General features: G+C 41.0%; 1 protein-coding gene across 1 annotated transcript in view; it reads right to left on the minus strand.

The window, feature by feature from the left end:
- Positions 1-20,921, minus strand: part of LOC130029752 (cytochrome P450 2C21-like) — a 42,314-nt gene that overhangs the window by 15,286 nt on the left and 6,107 nt on the right. Inside the window, exons 2-5 of the mRNA XM_056120783.1 lie at positions 20,719-20,881; positions 5,795-5,944; positions 1,876-2,036; positions 567-743 (exon numbers count right to left, since the gene is read on the minus strand). Coding sequence (XP_055976758.1) covers positions 567-743; positions 1,876-2,036; positions 5,795-5,944; positions 20,719-20,881 — 651 coding nt within the window. The remainder of the gene's footprint in view (positions 1-566; positions 744-1,875; positions 2,037-5,794; positions 5,945-20,718; positions 20,882-20,921) is intronic.

Genomic DNA, 20,921 nt, shown 5'->3' on the forward strand with positions numbered 1-20,921 from the left:
TGTGCCTGTTTTGTTGAATGTGTGTATTTCAAACTGCTCCCAAATAATGAACCAACTTTGGACCTAAAAGGTAGCTGAAAGAACTGAAACACATGCTTTGCATAAAATGGTTCTCAATCTCCTGTCAGTACATGGCTCCCTAACACTACATGATCACCAGAGCATCACTATGTGTGGCCAAATGGTCCCTAAAGCAGTGCAGCATCACTAAAATGAACCTGAATCATCAGGCCCACAATAACAGGCCTAGTTCACCCAAAATGGTTACAAGTTCACTTGGGGTGTCCTCGCAGTTCCTTGATTACAGGGAGAATCCTCTTCTATTCCCCAAGGGGAGAAAAACAACTAGAGGACCAATTTAATATATTTTCTAAGTCCATTTCAGTTCTGAGATTTGATATGGTTGGACAAGCAACAGTTTTCACCAGCAAATAATAAATCTTCAACATTTTTTTCAGTTGGGCTATAAAGCAAATTATGAGTGGTATTTTTTATCCCAGTTCATTGGAAATAATAAAGCTAATCACTGAGTCACATCACCCAAAAAGTAAAGGACCCCATTATACCTTTTCCATTTTAATTAGAAAGTAGTCAATAAAATCTCGAGGGTTATTGAGGTCCAAAGTATCCTGGTGTTCTTTTATTTTCTCCAAAATAAACTTCTCTTGTTCTGCAATGTTTTTAAAAAACTTCCTATGACATCCTGGAAGGTGATGTACTAAAGCAGGGAAAGCATTGTAGAACTGAAGAAAAAGAATCATTCATTAATTCACTTGGCAAACATGCCCATTATCTATCAGGTATGTTGCTATATGCTGAGTAAGATGTATAAGAGGTATAAGACAAAGGAATTTTTAAAACCAACTAAATACGTTTCCTAATCATGTCTCTCTGAAACCATTCTGGAATATTACCACTTCTCCCAAAGTGAAAACATGACCATTGAGAAGGGTTAGTAAATGAGTCTTCAACACACCTGGCAATGGAGACTGAACCAACTGTTCATCCTAGTTTAGCATATACATATTTTCCCAGAGATCACCCACTGTGTTTGCAGGACTCATACCCTTTTCTTGTAATGAAGAAAGAGTGTACCATAAAGATGAAATAAATGTGAATTATTCATTTTCACATAAGTATTTACCTCTCCAAAATGTGTACAATATTCTCATTCATTCTGCCACTGCCATTTCTACAGTTTTCTGACTGACATTAAACTGTAATTTCAAGATTGAATATACTAATAATATGAATTCATTTTATAATGAATTATTATATTGAATTATTATAATGAATTATTCACATAATAATTTATTCAGATGTAACTTGTATCAAACAAGTAGTAAACAGAAATTTAGATTCTAAGTGTATTTCATTCTTATTCTTAGCAAGGCTACTTTGTAAAATAGATTAAAATAGAAAAATGTTAATTTCCTCTTTCAAAAATGCAGTACAGACTGTTCATTTTTGCAGGTCCTTTCCAGGCAGAACACATCAGAACTGTGAACTATACAGAATTGTAATCACTAGTAATTAAACAACATAGGTAAATAATAACATTTCTGGCAGTCTGCTTTAATATAAAACACACTTTACAATATCACTACCCTTTTTACAGATAAAACTACCAGTGAGAAAGGGGTTCCTAAAAGTTTTTCTTTGCTATAATTGATGAATCCCATTTTACTTTTCTATTACAATAGCACATACCTTAACTTTCATTTAAATATTTTGAATTGATTTGGCAGTGCTATAATTGGAAACATTACTTTAGCCAGTTTGAAATTGGTGGGCAGGAGTAAGTGGGGGGAGACAGAGATGACCAATAGATTAGCTAGAAAATTATTTCCAACTGGAAAAAAAGATTTAACTCACCTGTACCCAGGAGTTAGATGAAATTTTGAGGTTCTCTTGAATATATTCTAACAAGATTAGCAACTTATTATCATTGTACTCATAACGATTCTGGAAAATAATGGAGCAGATCACGTTGCAGGGAGCACAGCCCAAAAGGAAAGTAGGATCACAGGGAGATGCTACAAGCCAAGTAAGTCAACTATGAGAACACAATTTTTACATATCTCCTCAGTGAGCAGTTCAAAATCATTGAGAATGGTTGACTTCTAAGGATTTTTAATGTTAGGACTTACCTGGACATGTCATCATCACTGTTAACTCAATACGCTAGAATAAATGCACTGCTTTTCAAGACAATTCTGCCTAATACAGTTCGGTTAATTTATTGCTTTTCTTCAAATATTCTCATTAAGAACCACAAGGAAATTCACATAAATAAAACAAGATACTTAGTTTCAATGTGGATACTTTTATCCAGTGATAAAAGTGAGCATACTAATGGAAAATCAGGAGGCTGAGGAGATTTAAAGTCATATCTTACAAAGCACAAGTGGAAAAATACCCACAAACACACAATTGGTGTGCTTTTCTAGAAGAGGACTTGCAGAAATTGGAGTTGCATTCGGATCCTAAAAACAAACATTTTATATGTGATACAGATGTCTCCATTTTTCTTTTTTGATTGATGATAGCTTTAAACTTCACCTTCTTTCCTTCTACTCACTTCTGGACAATCTAACATAAAAACTTCAAGTAGTTCCTTTTTGGTACAAGCCTGACATTTTTAAACCACACAACCCTCTCCGGCATGCTACAATCCTCACCTCAACTTTTCCCCCAAACTACAATAAACATCTCAAGCCAGCATCCTGTTCTCCTCTTTCACATCTTCTTAAGATATGCAATGGAATATGCCTGATACCCTATTTTAATGTTTACAGTACCATAAATTTCAACATGTAAATCAAAGTTTGAAAGGAAGGTCCAAACTGCTTCTGAAAATTGACTACTTCAACTGTCTAATCCAAAATCAAAAGTTTTAGCATAAATCAATATAAGTTCCAGTAGAAAAACGTTCTACTCAATATGTGAAAGAAATGAACAACAAATGATGAAATGGGGCACAGAGGACTATGAAGTGCACATAACTGGTTGGACTCACATAGAATGTAGGTGATAACAGAGGAGACGGTTTAGAGAAGAACATAGTTACTGTGAGAAATGTTTACCTAAATTCTTTAGGTAAAGGTAAAGATAAAGGTCCTCCCGTTGATCGTCGATTTGCTCGAGCGGGCCCAGTAACGTCTCCATTGGAGACTTTGTTGTTACTGTGTCTGGCATATCGAATACTCTCGGTAGCTTGCTGGGCTCTCCGAGAGGGGCGGAGGAATCGAACTAGGGTCGGCCATGTTGGCTGCGTGTAAGGCGAACGCCCTACCCGCTGTGCTATCGCTCCAGCTAAAAAATATGTGGAAGTCAGCCAGATTGAGAGGGATTGATGCAGAATATCTCTCATATGTGGGATATAAAGAAGCATAGTAAGGGATGAGGCTGGAGCGATAGCACAGCGGGTAGGGCATTTGCCTTGCACGTTGCCAACCCAGGTTCGATTCCCAGCATCCTATATGGTCCCCCGAGCACTGCCAGGAGTAATTCCTGATGCAGAGCCAGAAGTAACCTCTGTGCATCGCTGGGTGTGAGCCAAAAAAAGAGAAAAAAAGCGACTAACTAAAGGCCAAAGGTAACAGAACAGAATTTTCTGAGAATGGATCTACAGAACTAACCTTACTATCGCTGGGAGCCAAGGGATGAATAATAGTGATCACTGGTGGAGGACATGGGATTGGAATATTACATGCATGGAACCCTATCATAAACAGTACTGTAATTCATTGTAACTAAGATAAAATACTTAAAATAATTTTAATTAAAAAATTAAAAATAAAATGTATAGAGTATGGTTCAAATATAAATTAAGTGAACCAAATAATTTTCTAAATAATATATCAAAATCTAATTCCAAAACGTGATTAAATCAGGGATCAGCAATGATTAACATGGATTGCATTTTTTAATTAATAGAACAAATAAATGGTTAGACTATGGTGTCTATTAAACAATGCAAAACTTAACTATTTTTTATAACATTCTTTTAACTCATTAAAAAATATGTGAAAATATCTTTTATGCCTTAGCTTACAAAACAATATACACAGATAAGCTTTATATGTCTATTTATATTCTACATAGATATGTATTATACATAGAAATATTAGATAACTATAAGGCTATAGATATAAAAACTGATAAAGATATATAGATATTTGTGATGCTAGGGACTGAACTCAGAGCTTCACATATGCAAAGTATGTCCTCTACCACTGAGTTTCATAAAGAGACCCATGTTTCAAATCTTCTTCTGCCAAATGTCCTGCCCCTGACCACAACACCCAAAAGGAGAGAGAAAACAAAAGGGAATGCGCTGCCACAGAGGCAGGGTGGGATGGAGGGGATGAGGGTGGGAGGGATACTGGGATCCATGATGGTGGAAAATGGGCACTGGTGGAGGGATGGGTATTTGATCATTGTCTAATCGAAACCCAAGCACAAAAATTTGTAAGTCTACAACTGTACCTCATGGTGTTTCACTAATAAAAATATAAAAAAATGTCCTGCCCCTTCCTAAGTAATATTTATCAAATGACCTAAAAGATATTCATTGATACCTAGCTGCCATTTCCAGAAATTTATTCCAAGGCAGAAGTTCAAATTATAGAAATATTTTTATGCCATTTTCTATTACTATCATAGAAAAGCAATCAACCTATCTGGGTGACACTAGTTTCACAATAGTGTCAATTCACTTCATAGGTTTAATGTTATTAAATTAATGATGTTCTTGAAAATTATTTGAATGTTAAGACTAATAATGTATAAATCTTCTATGACCTTGATCTGAGCCCTTCCTGCCGACTCTCTGACTGCCCAGTCTCCTTTTTCTCTCCGCCTATGCTACAAAAAAAAAAAAATCCACAAACAAATTAAGCACACTTGTGCTATTGCAATTGCAACTCCCTTCACACAACACTCCTCCAGATGAGCTGGCCATACAGCACCACACGCTAGAAAAAATTGCTGTAAGTTCCACCACTGAACTACTGCCCTAACTACTGTATTATCTACAGTGCTCTTCTTTTACATACAGTTATGTTTTTATATGCACAGACTAATGAAGTGTCAAGCATATACAGAAATGCTTGCAACTTATCAAGAAGTTCCTAGAAAACTTACTTCATTTTTCAAGTTGCCATGCCAGAACTTTTAAATGATTACTGAAATTCATGTTCTCTTCTTTCTGTGCACAAAATAACCAGCTTTTCTTAATTAGATGTGACCCTGAGTTATATAGCCCATGGAACACTAGAACAGGTTTGAATGTCATTGCATACCTAATCCATTAAAAACAATAGGTTTTGGGGCCAGAGAAATAATATAGTAGTTAGGGTAGTAGTAATTTCCTTGTGTGCCACTAACCCTGATTCGATCCAGGACATCAAATCTATATCTAAATATTTATATATAGAAATAGATATTGATAGATATATTCTCTCAAGCACTACCAGGACGATTCATCATCACATTGTCAGGAGTAAGCACAGAGCAACCCTAAGCATGGTCCCAAAACTAAAAAATTAAATTAACCAATATTTTCTTTTCTTGTTTATTGTTCTTTCAACCATAACGCAAAAAGGATTCTAAGTGACGCTATATACTATAGAACTTGGTACCTGAAAAATCTATTACTTTCACCTCTTATTACTATCATGTGAATAAAATTAAACTGCTGCATTTCAACCATCATTTATTTCAGAAGTCAACATTTAAAAGCACTAAATCTGTCCAAACTATTATTTTAATGATATGACAAAATACACACCATTGGTGTTTTTCAAGGCTTCCACCAGACACAAAGCCTCCTCTTGAATTCTGTCTTCAATTGTCCTCTTCCCCACCCCCATATTCCTTAAAACCATGAGAACGAAACGTCGGGTTTGCTTCCATGTTTCTCCAGAGCTGAAAGCTACTCCTATCAGGATAGAAGAAAAAAAATAAATAAAAAACATAGAAGAAACTATCAATAGTCACAAACTCTATCTGACAGTCTTCATCTTAGGTTATGATAACAACACTTAGTTGAGATGTAAATATAGTGGTAGCAGCCTATGAAATTTCCATGGAGCTCAATCTCACTTCCTTTCTCCCCTAACCCATATAGTATCTTGCTGTCTTAGTTTTACATATTATTAAACCTTTCTTCATCTTTGAGTTCGTCTAAACCTTAGAGTAATTCTGTGAAGCAATTGTGTTATTTCTTTTTGGCTGGTGACGATGCTGAAGATTATGGAGACAAAATTCTTCATCTCTGATCCCACAGCTAATAATTCATGAGTTAAATAAGTGAAATTGTCAGCACTGACCTATGAACATTATAAGTAAATTTTGGAGACACAGCTAAAGGGATCACATTTCAAGAAGAGGCTGTTCTTATGCATCAGAAGAATGTTCACAAAAATTATTCATCAGATTAGAATCAGCCACATTCATCCCATTTTAACATTTTCTCTTTATTTCCTAAATTTCTTCTGTGAAATGTGATGTTAGCATCAAACAAATTCAATATCAGATTTTTAGAACTAAGAAGCCATTTTTTTAAAATGTTTATTAGTGAAAAACCATGAGGTACAGTTGTAGATCTACAAATTTTTTGTGCTTGAGTTTCAGTTATACAATGATTGAGTACCCATCCCTCCACCAGTGCCCATTCCCCACCTCCAATGCTCCCAGCATCCTGCCCACCCCCCACCTCCCCATCCCACCCCACCCCTTCGGCAGGGCATTCCCTTTTGTTCTCTCTCTCCTTTTGGGTGCTGTGGTTTGCAAAAGAGGCATTGAGTGGCAATCATGCTCAGTCTATAGTCTACTTTCAGCATGCATCTCTCATCCTGGGAGGATCCTCCCAACATCCTTTACTTGGTGCCTTAAGAAGCTATTTGATAGTGTTCCTAAGAAACATGTCCAAGATGATCTTGCAGAACAATGTTCAGGTGAAAATGGCTTCATTCGAACTTTCATTTTTCCTGAATCTACTAACCTACCAGAGGACTGACATTGAACCAACTCCAAAAACAAATACATTCAGAGACTACTGGGGGGAAATCAGGATCATTGCAAAGTCTGCTGCCACTAGGATACTCTTCGGATCAGCCTCACCATGCCCCCTGTCTTATGAACTCAGAGTTCATAGCTAGGAAGCTGAACTCAGTCAAAATTTTGGCTCCAGATCATAACCCCTGCAAAGCGCTTAGTAGAGTAACATTTCACTACTTCATATATCATAGAAAGCACACATTGGCATCCTGACTCTGGTCACCTAGCCACTCCACACTACACAGAGAACACCTCCAGACTGCAAAAGGCACAATGGGAAAGCAACACAGAACACCATGCTATGCTTAGTGAGCAACTAAGATTCAGCCAGTAAAAACTAGCTACTAACCTCTCTAATAAGGACTTTGGAGAGGAAATGTTGAGGATGTGTTGGATGACACTGGAAACTTTACAACAAGCTCTACTCTGGGTCCAAGGGTGGGTTGATATCTTGGAGCAACAAATGAGACTGTTTTGTGACTGGAATAGCTCCTCTTTCTGTGTCAGCCCCCAAAAATATTTTGGATCAACTTAGACTTGGGACCAAATTAGATACCCTTGCAAGAGTTGAAAGGAAATAATGTCTTTTAGATACTCTCACTCTGATGTAGCCAGGTAGATAGGGAAAGGCCCTTTGCAATGAAACAAAGTTTCGTGGAAGAAGAATTCTAGGAACGACCCACCTTGTGGATACAGAAAACAAAGACCTGATAAGACCATCTGCAGACCCTGAGGATATAGGCCTCCTCTCCACGAAGTTCCTCTTTTTGGACCTCCCTGGTAACCTCGTTGGCAACAGACTTTTACCTGGGAAGAGGCCCCACATGGGGGCAGGCTGGAGAAACCCTATAAAGGCCACCTTGAACAAAGGAAGGGTGCGCATATGCTGCCCGAGCCCTTGTGCTGCTTGGGCCCACGAGGCCGAGCACATGTGGTGCCCAAGCACATGTGTCGCCCGCATCTCCCCTCTTGAGATGTGTACTTTCACACTTTCGTGACTAATGCTAGGATGTGTGTAGGGGCTCTCTTTGCCCTTGGAGAAGCCCGTGTTCTCTCTTGAGTATGTTACTCTCTCTCACTCTCTCTCCCTCCATACCTAAAAATCCTCCAAACAAAATCTATTTACTTCACTGCTTGTCTACTCCTGAAATTCCTTTCTGTGAGGTGAGACAAGAACCCAGTAACCCTGGGTCCCAGGTGGCAGGGGCGGTTGGGGAGAAAGTGACCGTCTTTTTCCTCCCCGCTTCACATAAGTCACCCGTGGGGCCCACCGATACCAACTCTTCAGAATAAGATCATCCAAATGTTTAAGGACAAACTCCCAGAAGTTCAGTGTGAAAACTTAGCCCAGGCTATTGCTGACGCATTACAGGGTCTTGACCCAAGGTAGGTCATGGTGGCAGAGTATCACACAGACTATTGGCAGTGCTGGTATAACCTTACTTATCATGTCCATTTTATTGATTATAGGATCCTGCCTCTTCCAGAAAAGAGTAGAAAATAATGAGGCCATGACCCATCAAACCTATTATCTTTGGCAATTTGTAAACAGAAAAAAAGGACATGTTGTATTAATCAGTTCTAAACTTGTTAGGTTTAATATTGCTTCATCATGGGCCAGAGTGATAGTACAGCGGGTAGGGCATTTGTTCGATCCCTGGCATCCCATATGGTCCCCAAGCACTGCCAGGAGCAATTCCTGAGTGCAAAGCCAGGAGTAACCCTGAGCATCACTGGGTGTGACCCAAAAAAACAAATATATATATATATATATATATATATTGGTTCATCCTTTCTCTGTCCTTTCTTCTCAGCCCCTTCTCCTCCACTGCAAGCAGCTTAGGTGTACTGAGTAACACCCATCACACACAATGCTTCCAAAGCACTCCCATTTCCTCAGTTTTCATCGTTAACTTCTCCTTTGTGCTCTGCTTCCTCTATTTGTTATTCACTCACTTCCCCTAATCAGAACCTGTGACTTGGAAAGTCAGATTCTTCAGAGATCTCTGGATTTTGTATTTATAAGTGAAATATTGCTTTTCTCTTTCCTTTGTGTCCTTTGTATAGTTTAGAGCAATGTCCTTTTTGTATAGACACAGAAAGACAATTATTGTTATGCTTTTGTGACTTGAGAGTTAATTGACTCCAAATATATTTACACTTGGGCATCTGCCATATTTACTCAACTTAAACCTCAGTTGCCTTTAATTCGTAGCACCCCATAAGGAGAGTCCTGACAAAGGGACTTGGATGGACCCAGAACAAGCTGTAAGCTATCCTGGCATTGAAAAGGAACAGGCTAACTTCAATAAAACTTATTTAAGTATCCCAAAAATAAATATAGTCATTCTATATCTGTCCCTTTCCTTCTGACTCATTTCACTCAACATGATACTCTCCAATCTATCGATTTATAGGCAAATTTCATGACCTCATTTTCCCTAATAAACAGTATGGGATACTAATATTACCCAATGCCAGGGAAAACAGGCCAGGAGGACTGGTCAATGGTTGGCTAATGGTGTGGGAGATGGTTGGTAGTTACAACAGAGGAGGATCCATTAATGGTAACACTAGTAGGAAATGATCTGGACAAGAACTGGGTGTTGAAATCAGGTAAGGGGATAATGATAACCTTTCAGCATCTACATTGCAAACCATAATGCCTAAAATGAGAGAGAGAAAGAAAGATCAGGCTGGGGTTGGGGAGGTGGCCTGAAGGGGTGAGAGGGAACTGAGGACACTGGTGCTGGGAAATTACACCAGTGGAGGGACAGGTGTTGGAACATTGTATGACTGAAATGGAATCATGAACAATTTTTTTTCTTCTTATATTTATTTATTGAATCACTGTGGGAAAAGTTACTAAGCTTTCAGGTTTAAGTCTCAGTCATACAATAATCAAACACGTCTTCCTTCACCAGTACTCATTTTTCACCACCAAGAACCCCAATATACCCCCCCAGTCCTCCCAATGCCTGTGAGGCAGATGATTTCCACTTAACTCTTCTCTACATTGATTACATTCATCATTTCGACAAAAGATACACCATTAATGTTTAGAATTCACACACACACACACACACAACAATCAGAATTGCTGAAAAGGCATTGTGAAATACTTTGTTTTCTATAGCTGGTTATGAGAATCATATAATGTCATGCGGCTGCGATTTGGGATTTCTGCAAAGAGTCAGATAATTATGAGATTGGTTTCTATGCGTCTGGTGTTATGGCCATGCCGGAAAGCCGCTTGTGGAGGGCAACTTGTGACCTTGGTAGGGCGTGAAGGACGAGCCGGTAACACCCCCCTTCCCATGAGACTGCAGTTGCCCTGGCACCGCCAGCTCATACCTTGCTTGCCCATAATCTCTGAGGTGGTAGCCACCTTGCTTGCTGCTGGGCGGGGGGCGGGGGGGGTGAGGAAGGGGGGAGGCAGAAGGGAGCAACACCCATTGCCTCCCAGGGAGGCATGGCGCCGTGGTTTAATGCATGGTCCATTCACTTTCATGAACAATTTTGTAATGCTCTATCGAATGGTGATTCAATACAACAACAACTAAACAGACTACTTTAAAACAAGACAAAACCCTCAAATACACCAGATGAGAAAGATGAGACAAAACAGCATAACAATAATCTCTTTCAATGTCAATGGGTTAAACGCACCAATTAAAAGTTACAGAGTGACGATTCAGCCTAAGAGAAGGACCACATGGAGGGTGCGGGAACCACAGATCCCGGAGGGAAAAAAAAAAAAAAAACAGGTTCCAAAAAGAGCCGAGATCACCGGCAAGTTCCAGATGGGGTAGGTGCCGCATCCCGCCTCCCCCAGATGGAACCCCGGTGACCAGAAGACTCTACAAACACAGCTCGAGTATGCGGGAACTAGGACTTTTTCTCAAATCTGCCGGACTACAGCTCCCAGGTAACCTCTGATTCCAGAAGTCACGCCCACAGCCCGCCCCCCAGCGCCATCTTTGAAGCATTCAGCCTAAGAGAAGGACCACATGGAGGGTGCGGGAACCACAGATCCCGGAGGAAAAAAAAAAAACAGGTTCCAAAAAGAGCCAAGATCACTGGCAAGTTCCAGATGGGGTAGGTGCCGCATCCCGCCTCCCCCAGATGGAACCCCGGTGACCAGAAGCCTCTACAAACACAGCTCGAGTATGCTGGAACTAGGACCTTTTCTCAAAACCGCGCAACCGCTTATGCGGCCGCGCGACATCTCTCTATATAAAAAGTGACCAATGAGAAGTAAACCACCCAATCTTTCTCCCTGAAAATCAGAGTTAAGTTTGGAGCACGGCCACAGCCCCAGAAACACAGTGACTTAATGCAGAACCCAGCAGCTTGGAGCAGAAAAGTGAACGGACTATGCGTTAATCCAGGCAATCATTTCTGCCCAGAGGGGAAAGGGTGTTGCCCCATTCGCCCTCTCTTCTCTGAAAAGAAGGATGGCGGCCGCATGGGAGCCTTGTGGACAGCAGGTATGAGCCGGGGGTGTGGGGGCGACTAAAACCTCATGGGAAGGGGGGCGTTCCGGTCCGTCCTTCACGCCCTACCGAGGCCACCAGTTGCCCCCCACGAGCAGCTCTCCAGCACGGCCACAGCCCCAGAAGCACAAGGATTTAATGCAGAACCCAGCAGCTTGGAGCAGAAAAGTGAACGGACTATGCGTTAATCCAGGCCATCAGGTCTGCCCAGAGGGGAAAGGGTGTTGCCCCATTCGCCCTCTCTTCTCTGGAAAGAAGGATGGCGGCCACATGGGAGCCTTGTGGACAGCAGGTATGAGCTGGGGGTGTGGGGGCGACTAAAACCTCATGGGAAGGGGGGCGTTCTGGTCTGTCCTTGTCCTTCACGCCCTACCGAGGCCACCAGTTGCCCCCCACGAGCAGCTCTCCAGCACGGCCACAGCCCCAGAAGCACAAGGACTTAATGCGGAACCTGGCAGCTTGGAGCAGAAAAGTGAAAGGACTATGCGTTAATCCAGGCCATCATGTCTGCCCGGAGGGGAAAGGGTGTTGGTCCCTTCCGCCCTCCTCCCTCTGGAAAGAAAGATGGCGGCCACATGGGAGCCTTCTGGACAGCAGGTATGGGCTGGGGGTGTGGAGGTGACTAGAACCTCATGGGAAGGGGGGCGTTCCGGTCTGTCCTTCACGCCCTACCAAGGCCACCAGTTGCCCCCCACGAGCGACTCTTCAGCACGGCCACAGCCCCAGAAGCACAAGGACTTAATGCAGAACCCAGCAGCTTGGTGCAGAAAAGTGAAAGGACTATGCATTAATACAGGCAATCATTTCTGCCCAGAGGGCAAAGGGTGTTGCTCCCTTCCGCCCTCCTCCCTCTGGAAAGAAAGATGGCGGCCACATGGGAGCCTTGTGGACAGCAGGTATGAGCCGGGGGTGTGGGGGCGACTAAAACCTCATGGGTCGGGGGGCGTTCCGGTCCGTCCTTCACGCCATACCGAGGTCACCAGTCGCCCCCCTCGAGTGGCTCTCCAGCACGGCCACGGCCCCAGAAGCACAAGGACTTAATGCAGAACCCGGCAGCTTGGAGCAGAAAAGTGAAAGGACTATGCATTGATCCAGGCCATCAAGTCTGCCGGAGGGGAAAGGGTGTTGCCCCATTCACCCTCTCCTCTCTGGAAAGAAAGATGGCGGCCACATGGGAGCCTTGTGGACAGCAGGTATGAGCCGGGAGTGTGGGGGCGACTAAAACCTCATGGGAAGGGGGGCGTTTCGGTCCGCCCTTCACGCCCTACCGAGGCCACCAGTTGCCCCCACGAGCGGCTCTCCAGCACGGCCACGACTCCAGAACACAGAAACCAATTTCTTAACTATCTGACTTTCAGTAGAAATACTTTCAGGGTCAATAGGTAAAATAGCAGAAATCCAAAACCAACATTTAATTCTTGAACCCAGCTGTAGAAAGCAAATCACTTCACAATGCTTTTTCAGCATGTCTGATTTGGGGCGGGGGTAAACTCTAAATAATAGTGGTGAATCTTTTATTGAAACAATGAATCTAATCAAAGCAGATAGAGTGTTAACTAGAATTCATCTGCCTTACAGGGACGGGGAGGGGTGGGGGTGGGGTTTTATTGGGGTTCTTCATGGTAAAAAATAAGTATTGGTAAAGGGAAATGTGTTTGATATTTGCATGACTGAGACCTAAACCTGAAAGCTTTGTAACCTTTCCCACAGTGATTCTATAAATAAGTAAATAAATAAATAAATATTAAAAGAAAAAGATACAGAGTGGCAAGATGGATCAGAAAATTGAACCCAACATTCTGCTGCCTGCAAGAAACACATATGAACAGTCAGAGCACTAGAAAACAATCCTACAGGCTAACAACTCCCAGAAAAAATGGGGTGCTAAAGTTTGTAAGTCGGTAACTGTACCTCATGGTGATTCATTAATAAAAAATTTACTAAAAAAACTCGATCATTGTAAGTATGACTGAAATGCAAGCATGAATGTTTGTTAAGTCAGTAACTGTACCTCATGGTGATTCATTAATAAAAAATTATTAAACAAAAAATCTGTAGTGGCCATTCTGGTATCAGACCACATTGATTTCAGACTGAAGAAGGTCACAAGAGACAGTGAAGTACATTTCTTATTGATCAAGGAACCTCTACGGCAGGAAAAACTTACACTCCTAAATGTATATGTACCTAACAAGGGAAACAAGGGACCAGCAAAGTACTTAAAAAACTACTCATAGATTTGAAGAAAGAAATCAATAACAACACAATACTAGTGGGAGATCTCAACACCATTTTTTCACCTCTCGATAGATCAACCAGACTCAAGCTTAGTAAGGAAATACTTTATCTGAGGGAAGATATGAAAGAAAGGGACTTCATAGATATATACAGACCACTTCATCCTCAAAAAGCTGAATACACATTCTTCTCAAGTGTACATGGGACATTCTCCAAGATAGATCACATGCTGAGCCACAAAACATACCTCTATAAAATTAAGAATATAGAGATTGTATCAGTGATCTTCTCAGACCATGATTCACTGAAAATAGAAGTAAATCACACACACAAACAGAAAATCAAATCAAACACCTGGAAATTAAACAGTTCACTACTGAACAATGAGTGGCTTGAGAGGAAAACAAAAGATTCCTGGAAATGAACAAAAATGAGGACACAAGTTACCAAAAGTTATGGGATATGGCAAAAGCCGTGTTAAGAGGAAAGTTTAAAGCTCTACAAGCATTCCTCAGGAAGGAAGAGCGAGCTCATATAAGTAACCTAATCTCACAGTTTAAGAGATTGGAGAATGACCAACAACAAGAGTCCAATCTGAGCAGGAGGAAGGAAATAATAAAACTCAGAGCAGAAATTAACTATATGGAAAACCAAAAAACAATCCAAAAGATCAATAAAATCAAGAGCTTGTTCTTTGAGAAAATAAACAAGATCGAGAAACCTCTAGCAAGTCTCACAAAGAAAGGGAGAGAGAAAACCCTAATAAACCGAATCTGAAATGAAACGGGGGGGGGACATCACATCACAACAGAAGCTACAGAAATTCAAAGGATCCCCAGAGATTAGTTTGAGAATCATTATGCCACGAAACAAGAAAACCTCGAGGAAATGGATAAATTTCTGGATTCCTATAGCCTCCCAAGGCGAACCAAGAGGACCTGGAATACCTGAACAGATCTATCACCATCAAGGAAATTGAAATGGTAATAAAAAGTCTCCCCAAACACAAAAGTCCTGGCCCAGATGGATTCACTAGTGAATTCTTCCAAATCTTTAAAGAGGGCTTTCTCCCAATCCTCTTTAAGCCTTTCCGGGAAATAGAAGTTTCATAAATAATTCAAAACAGCTTCTATGAAGCAAATATCACTCTGACACCAAAAGTAGTCAGAGATACCACAAAGAAAGTAATTACAAGCCGATATCCCAGATGAACACAGACACAAAGATTCTCAACAAAATCCTATCAAACAGAATCCAAAGACTCGACTCATCAAAAAGATCATATACCATGACTAAGTAGGATTCATCCCGGGGATGCAAGGATGGTTTAGCATTTGCAAGTCAATTAATATAATTCATCATATAAATAAAAGAAAGAATAAAAATCATATGATCATATCAATAGGCACAGAGAAAGCATTTGACAAGATCCAGCACCCGTTTATTATGAAAACTCTCAGCAAAATGGGCACTGAAGGAACTTTCCTCAATTTAGTTAAAGCCAAGCATCATTCTCAATGGGGAAAAACTAAAAGTCTTCCCTAGTCTAAGATCAAGCACAAGACAACATTGCCCGTTTTCACTTCTCCTATTCAATATAGTACTGGAATACTGGCCATAGCAGTTAGGCAAGAAAAGGATATAAAGGGAATACAGATAGAAAAGGAAGAGGTCAGGCTATTACTATTTGAAGATTTATGATACTATACTTAGAAAACCCTAAAGACTCTAGAGAAAATTTCCTAGAAACAATAGGTCTATGTAGTAAAGTGGCAGGCTACAAAATCAACACCCAAAATCCATGACTTTCTTATATACAAATAACGAAAGAGATGAAGGAGACATTAAAAAAACCAATCCCATTCACAACAGTCACTGTGCTTCTGTTGTTCATCAATTTGCTCGAGCGGGCCCAGTAACGTCTCCATTGTGACAATTGTTACTGTGTTTGGCATATCGAATACATCACAGGTAGCTGCAGGTAGCTTGCCAGGCTTTGCCATGTGGGCAAGAGACTCTCAGTAGCTCGCCAGGCTCTCTGAGAGGGGCGAAGGAATCAAACTCAGGCCGGCCATGTTGGCCACTTGCAAAGCAAATGCCCTACCCGCTGTGCTATCGCTCCAGCCCTCAGAAAACAGAGTACCTCAGAATCAGCTTAACTAAAGAGGTAAAGGACCTATACAATGAAAATTACAAAACACTACTTCAAGAAATAAAAGAGAAAACTAAGAAATGAAGACACATCCCCTGCTCATGGATAGGGAGAATTAACATTATCAAAATGGTAGTACTTCCCAATCAGTCCCTATAAGGTACCCATGATATTTTTCAAAAAAATAGACAAAATACTCCTGAAATTTATGTGGGACAATAAACCCCCACTAATAGCTAAAGCAATCCTTGGCGGGGCGAGGGAAGATGGGTAGCATCACCTTCCCCAACTTCAAACTGTACTACAAAGCAGTAGTAATTAAAACAGCAAGGTGTTGGGCTAGAAACAGACCAGCAGATCAATGGAACAGAGTTGAATATTCTATCACAGACTTTCAAATATATGATCACTTAATCTTTGACGGGCGGGCGGGCGGGCGGCCGGGCAGACTAAGCCTCCTCTTGGCGGCTCGAGAGCACAGCGGTAGGGCGTTCGCCTTACAAGCGGCCAACATGGCCGACCCTAGTTCGATTCCTCCGCCCCTCTCGGAGAACCCGGCAAGCTACCGAGAGTATTCGATATGCCAAACACAGTAACAGCAAAGTCTCCAATGGAGACGTTAGTGGGCCCTCTCGAGCAAATCGACGATCAACGGGAGGGCCTTTACCTTTACCTTTACCTTTAATCTTTGACAAAGGAGCAAGAAATGTGAAGTGGAACAAGGGAAGCCTTTTCAACAAGTGGTGCTGGGAAAACTGGATAGCTATCTGGGAAAACAATGAACTCTGACCCCTGTCTAAGGCCAGGCTCTAAAGTCAGATCAAAGTGGATTAAAGACCTCAATATCAGATCTGAATCCATAAGGTACATGGAGGAAAATGTAGGCATAACGGTCCAGGACATTGAAGCTAAAAGCATCTTTAAGAATGAAACACCACTGACCAAGCAAGTGGAAACAAACATGAACAAATGGGACTAAATCAAACTAATAAGCTTCTGCATTTCAAAATAAATAGTGACTAAAATAAAGAGAGAGCCCACAGAATGGGAAAGAATATTTACCCAATACCTATCTGATAAGGGATTAATATCCAGGATATACAAGACACTAGTATAATTGTACAAGAAAAAAACCTCCAACCCCATCAAAAAATGGGAAGAAGAAATGTACAGAAGCTTCCTCAAAAAAAAAGAAATATAAATGGCCAAAAGACACATGAAAAAGTGCTCCACATTGCTAATCGTCAGGGATATGCAGATCAAAACAAGAATGAGATATCATCTTCACCACAGAGACTGGCACATATTCAAAAGAACAAAAGCAAACAGTGCTGGCGTGGATGTGGGGACAAAGGGATGCTTTTTCACTGTTGGTGGGAATGCTGACTGGTCCAGTCTTTCTGGAAAACAATATGGACATTCTTTCAAAAACTAGAAATTGAGCTTTCATGACTCTGCAATACAATTCTGGGAACATATCCCAAGGGTGCACAGTAAAAATGACATCTGCACCTAAATGTTCATTGCAGCACTGTTCACAATAGCCAAAATCTGGAAACAACCCAAGTGCCCGAGAACAGACAACTGGTTAAAGAAACTTTGCTACATCTACACAATGGAATACTATGCAAATGTTAGGAGAGATGAAGTCATGAAATTTTATTATAAGTAAATAAGTATGGAGAGTATCATGCTAAGTGAAATGAGTTAGAAAGAGAAGGACAGAACTAGAAGGACTGCATTCATTTGTGGAGTACAAAATAACATAATATGAGGCTGACGCCCAATAACAGTTGAGGCTGACACCCAATAACAGTAGATACAAGGGCCAGGAGGATTGCCCCATGGCTGGAAGCCTGCCTCATTAGAGGAGGGGAGAAGGCAGCTGGAATATAGAAGGGATCACTAAGAAAATGATGGTTGGAGGGATAGTTTGGGATGGAAGATGTGTGCTGAAAATAGATAAAAGGCCAAACATGATAATGCCTCAGCATCTGTATTGAAAACTCTAATGCCCAAAAGTAGAGAGAGTGTGTGGGGGAAATTATCTGCCATGGAGGCAAGGTGAAGGGTGGGAAAGGAGGGGTATACTGGGGAGATTGGTATTGAGGAATGTGCACTTGTGGAGGGAAGAGTGTTTGATCATTGTATGATTGTAACGCAAATATGAAAGCTTGCAACTGTATCTCATGGTGATTCAATTAAAAGAAAATAATGGTGATTCTATTTTTAAAAATTATATAAGTTAAGAGCACAGTCATGATCAAATTCTGTCATGACCCAAAGAGAAACGACTGAACAAGAACACTGTTAGGGTTAGGAAAGACAAATCTGGCCTGAGCACTGTAGTCTGGGATATATAGCAAGATGTCCCCAGGAGAGCCACCCTATAAGCTTACTAAATCTCTTATTGTGTCCATACAAAGTGACTAGAAATATTATTAAGAAGTAAATTTAAGATGACCATTTGAATGGATGCAATGGTCTGCTACCAAATTAGTCCTGTCCTGTCTTGTCCTCTCGTTGTTCATTGATTTGCTTGAGCGGGCCCAGTAACATCTCAATTTTTGAGGCTTGTTGTCACTGTGTTTGGCATACCTGCTTTGCCATTCTGGCGAGATACTCTCAGTAGCTTGCCACACTCTCTGAGAGGGGCGGAGGAATCGAACCCCGCTCTGCCCAGCTGGCTGCGCACAAGGCAAACGCCCTACCGCTGTGCTATCGCTCCAGCCAGGCTGGAGCGATAGCACAGCGGTAGGGCGTTTGCCTTGCACGCAGCCAACATGGCCGACCCGAGTTCTATTCCTCCGCCCCTCTCGGAGAGTCTGGCAAGCTACCGAGAGTATCTCACCCACACGGCAGAGCCTGGCAAGCTACCCATGATGTATTTGATATGCCAAACACAGTAACAACAAAGTCTCCAATGAAGACGTTACTGGGCCCGCTCGAGCAAATCGATGAACAACGGGAGGACTGTGACCGTGACCGTGGTTTGAATGGATATGAACTAGGAAAGGGGTAATACGCCCCTAGATGGTATTCCACCCTTAGGCTATCTCCTTGCAGGATGACATTTTGTCCGAGAAGCTTCCCCTGAGAGAAGGGTTTTACATCTGTTTATTGTACAACCCTAGCACTGTAGCACTATCTTCCCGTTGTTCATCGATTTGCTCCAGCGGGCACCAATAACGTCTCCAATGTGAAACCTGTTGTTACTGTTTTTGGCATATCGAATATGCCATGGGGAGCTTCTCAGGCTCTGCTGTGTGGGCAGGATACTCTCAGTAACTTGCTGGGTTCTCCAAGAGGGTCAGAGGAATCAAGCCCGGGTCAGCTGCGTGCAAGGCAAATGCCAGACCCGCTGTGCTATCCCTCCAACCATACCTATGCAACCCCCAACCCTTCATTATTTTTCTATAACTAACACAGTGCAATGGGCTTGAGGAGAGACTAGAATAGGAAGACACTGGAATATGGGCAGGAGGAGACAGGAATACAAGACAGTGGGAGACTACCTTGGGTGGCAGAGAGTGAGACTTGAGGTTAGAATAAACAGTGACTGATCACCAATAAGCCTGGCCTCTATTTTCTTCTTCATTTGACCATCGTCATTCATCGTCCAGGATGGGGAGATGAGTCATGGCCACCAAATGCGCATCGCATAAAGAGGCCAAAGAAACAATGGAACAAGCAGCTAATAAAACAAAAAAGGATATGAGAGCAAAAATGAGAAAATTATAAGCAGAACTGACAGACAGAACTAAAGAATTTGGTGGGTGAAATGAAAAATTCACTAAGAGGTCTAAATAAAAAGCGTCTGATAAGATCCAGCAGTTGTAGCTGACAAAGCAGCTCAAATATCCTTGTAAAAACACCCTTGTAAGGAAGAAACTTGACTGCTCTGCCATTATCAAGTTCCCCCTGACCACTGAGTCAGCCATGATGCAGACATTTGGGATCACTGTGAATACCAATGACAACAAACACCCGATTAAAGTGAAGAACTTCTTATGATACTGATGTGACCAAGGTCAACATCCTGATTATACCTGATAGGGAGAAGGCATATGTTTATCTGGACCTGAACATTTGCTAACAAAATTGGAGCCATCTAAAATGTCTAGCAGACTAATCCTAAATACAATTTTTTCATGATAAAATAATGTGATTGTTATTTTATGATGATAAGAACAGCCTCCTTAAAAACTTTTTAAAAGTTTTAAAAGCTTTTTCCAATATCAATTTCCATTCATACTTATGTACATCACCTTAATCCATTTATCCAAACATGCTTATGTGCTTTGCTTTGAATTATGTTGGATTTAAATATTTCTTAGGATTTTTAGAAGAGAAGATTGAAGGTAATGTTGGAACTATTACAAATCTTTGTTGGTTCCATACTTATAAAAGTTTCCTAAAGTGTTTTCTAAGTAGCCATGAATTATACCAGAGAGCAAAATTTAGGGGAATAACTTATTTAATCATTTTTCTTCTTATTTTTTCTTTCTTTATCTTAACCAATAGTAATTTAAAGTAAGTATAATTTTTTTAGAAATTCTCAAAACACAGGTAGCTTGTTTCTTTGCACTTAATGTTTCATGGAATTAATGTGCTCCCTTCATAAGTTAAAATATGGATTAATGATATTTATATAAAAATACTGGAATTATATTCTCATAAATTTATCTAAATATAATTTCCAATTCCTTAGTTGATTTGAGTCTTTTTAATTACAAACCCACACATGCTTCCCAAAGAGAAACCTACCTAATCCTTGAATCGCCCTGTCTATTATTGGGAAACTTCCTCTGCCAGAAAACACCTCGCCGTGATCAATCAAGGCTTCTTTCACTGCATCATATCCATGCAGCACCACCGTGGGCTTCATGCCAAAATATACAGTGAACACAGGGCCATAGATTTCTGCAAGCTGAAAATGAAATAAGAGAATACAAGAATAGTAATATTTT

Source organism: Sorex fumeus, unplaced genomic scaffold (assembly GCF_029834395.1).
Source record: "Sorex fumeus unplaced genomic scaffold, SorFum_2.1 ptg000043l, whole genome shotgun sequence".
NCBI lineage: Eukaryota > Metazoa > Chordata > Mammalia > Eulipotyphla > Soricidae > Sorex > Sorex fumeus.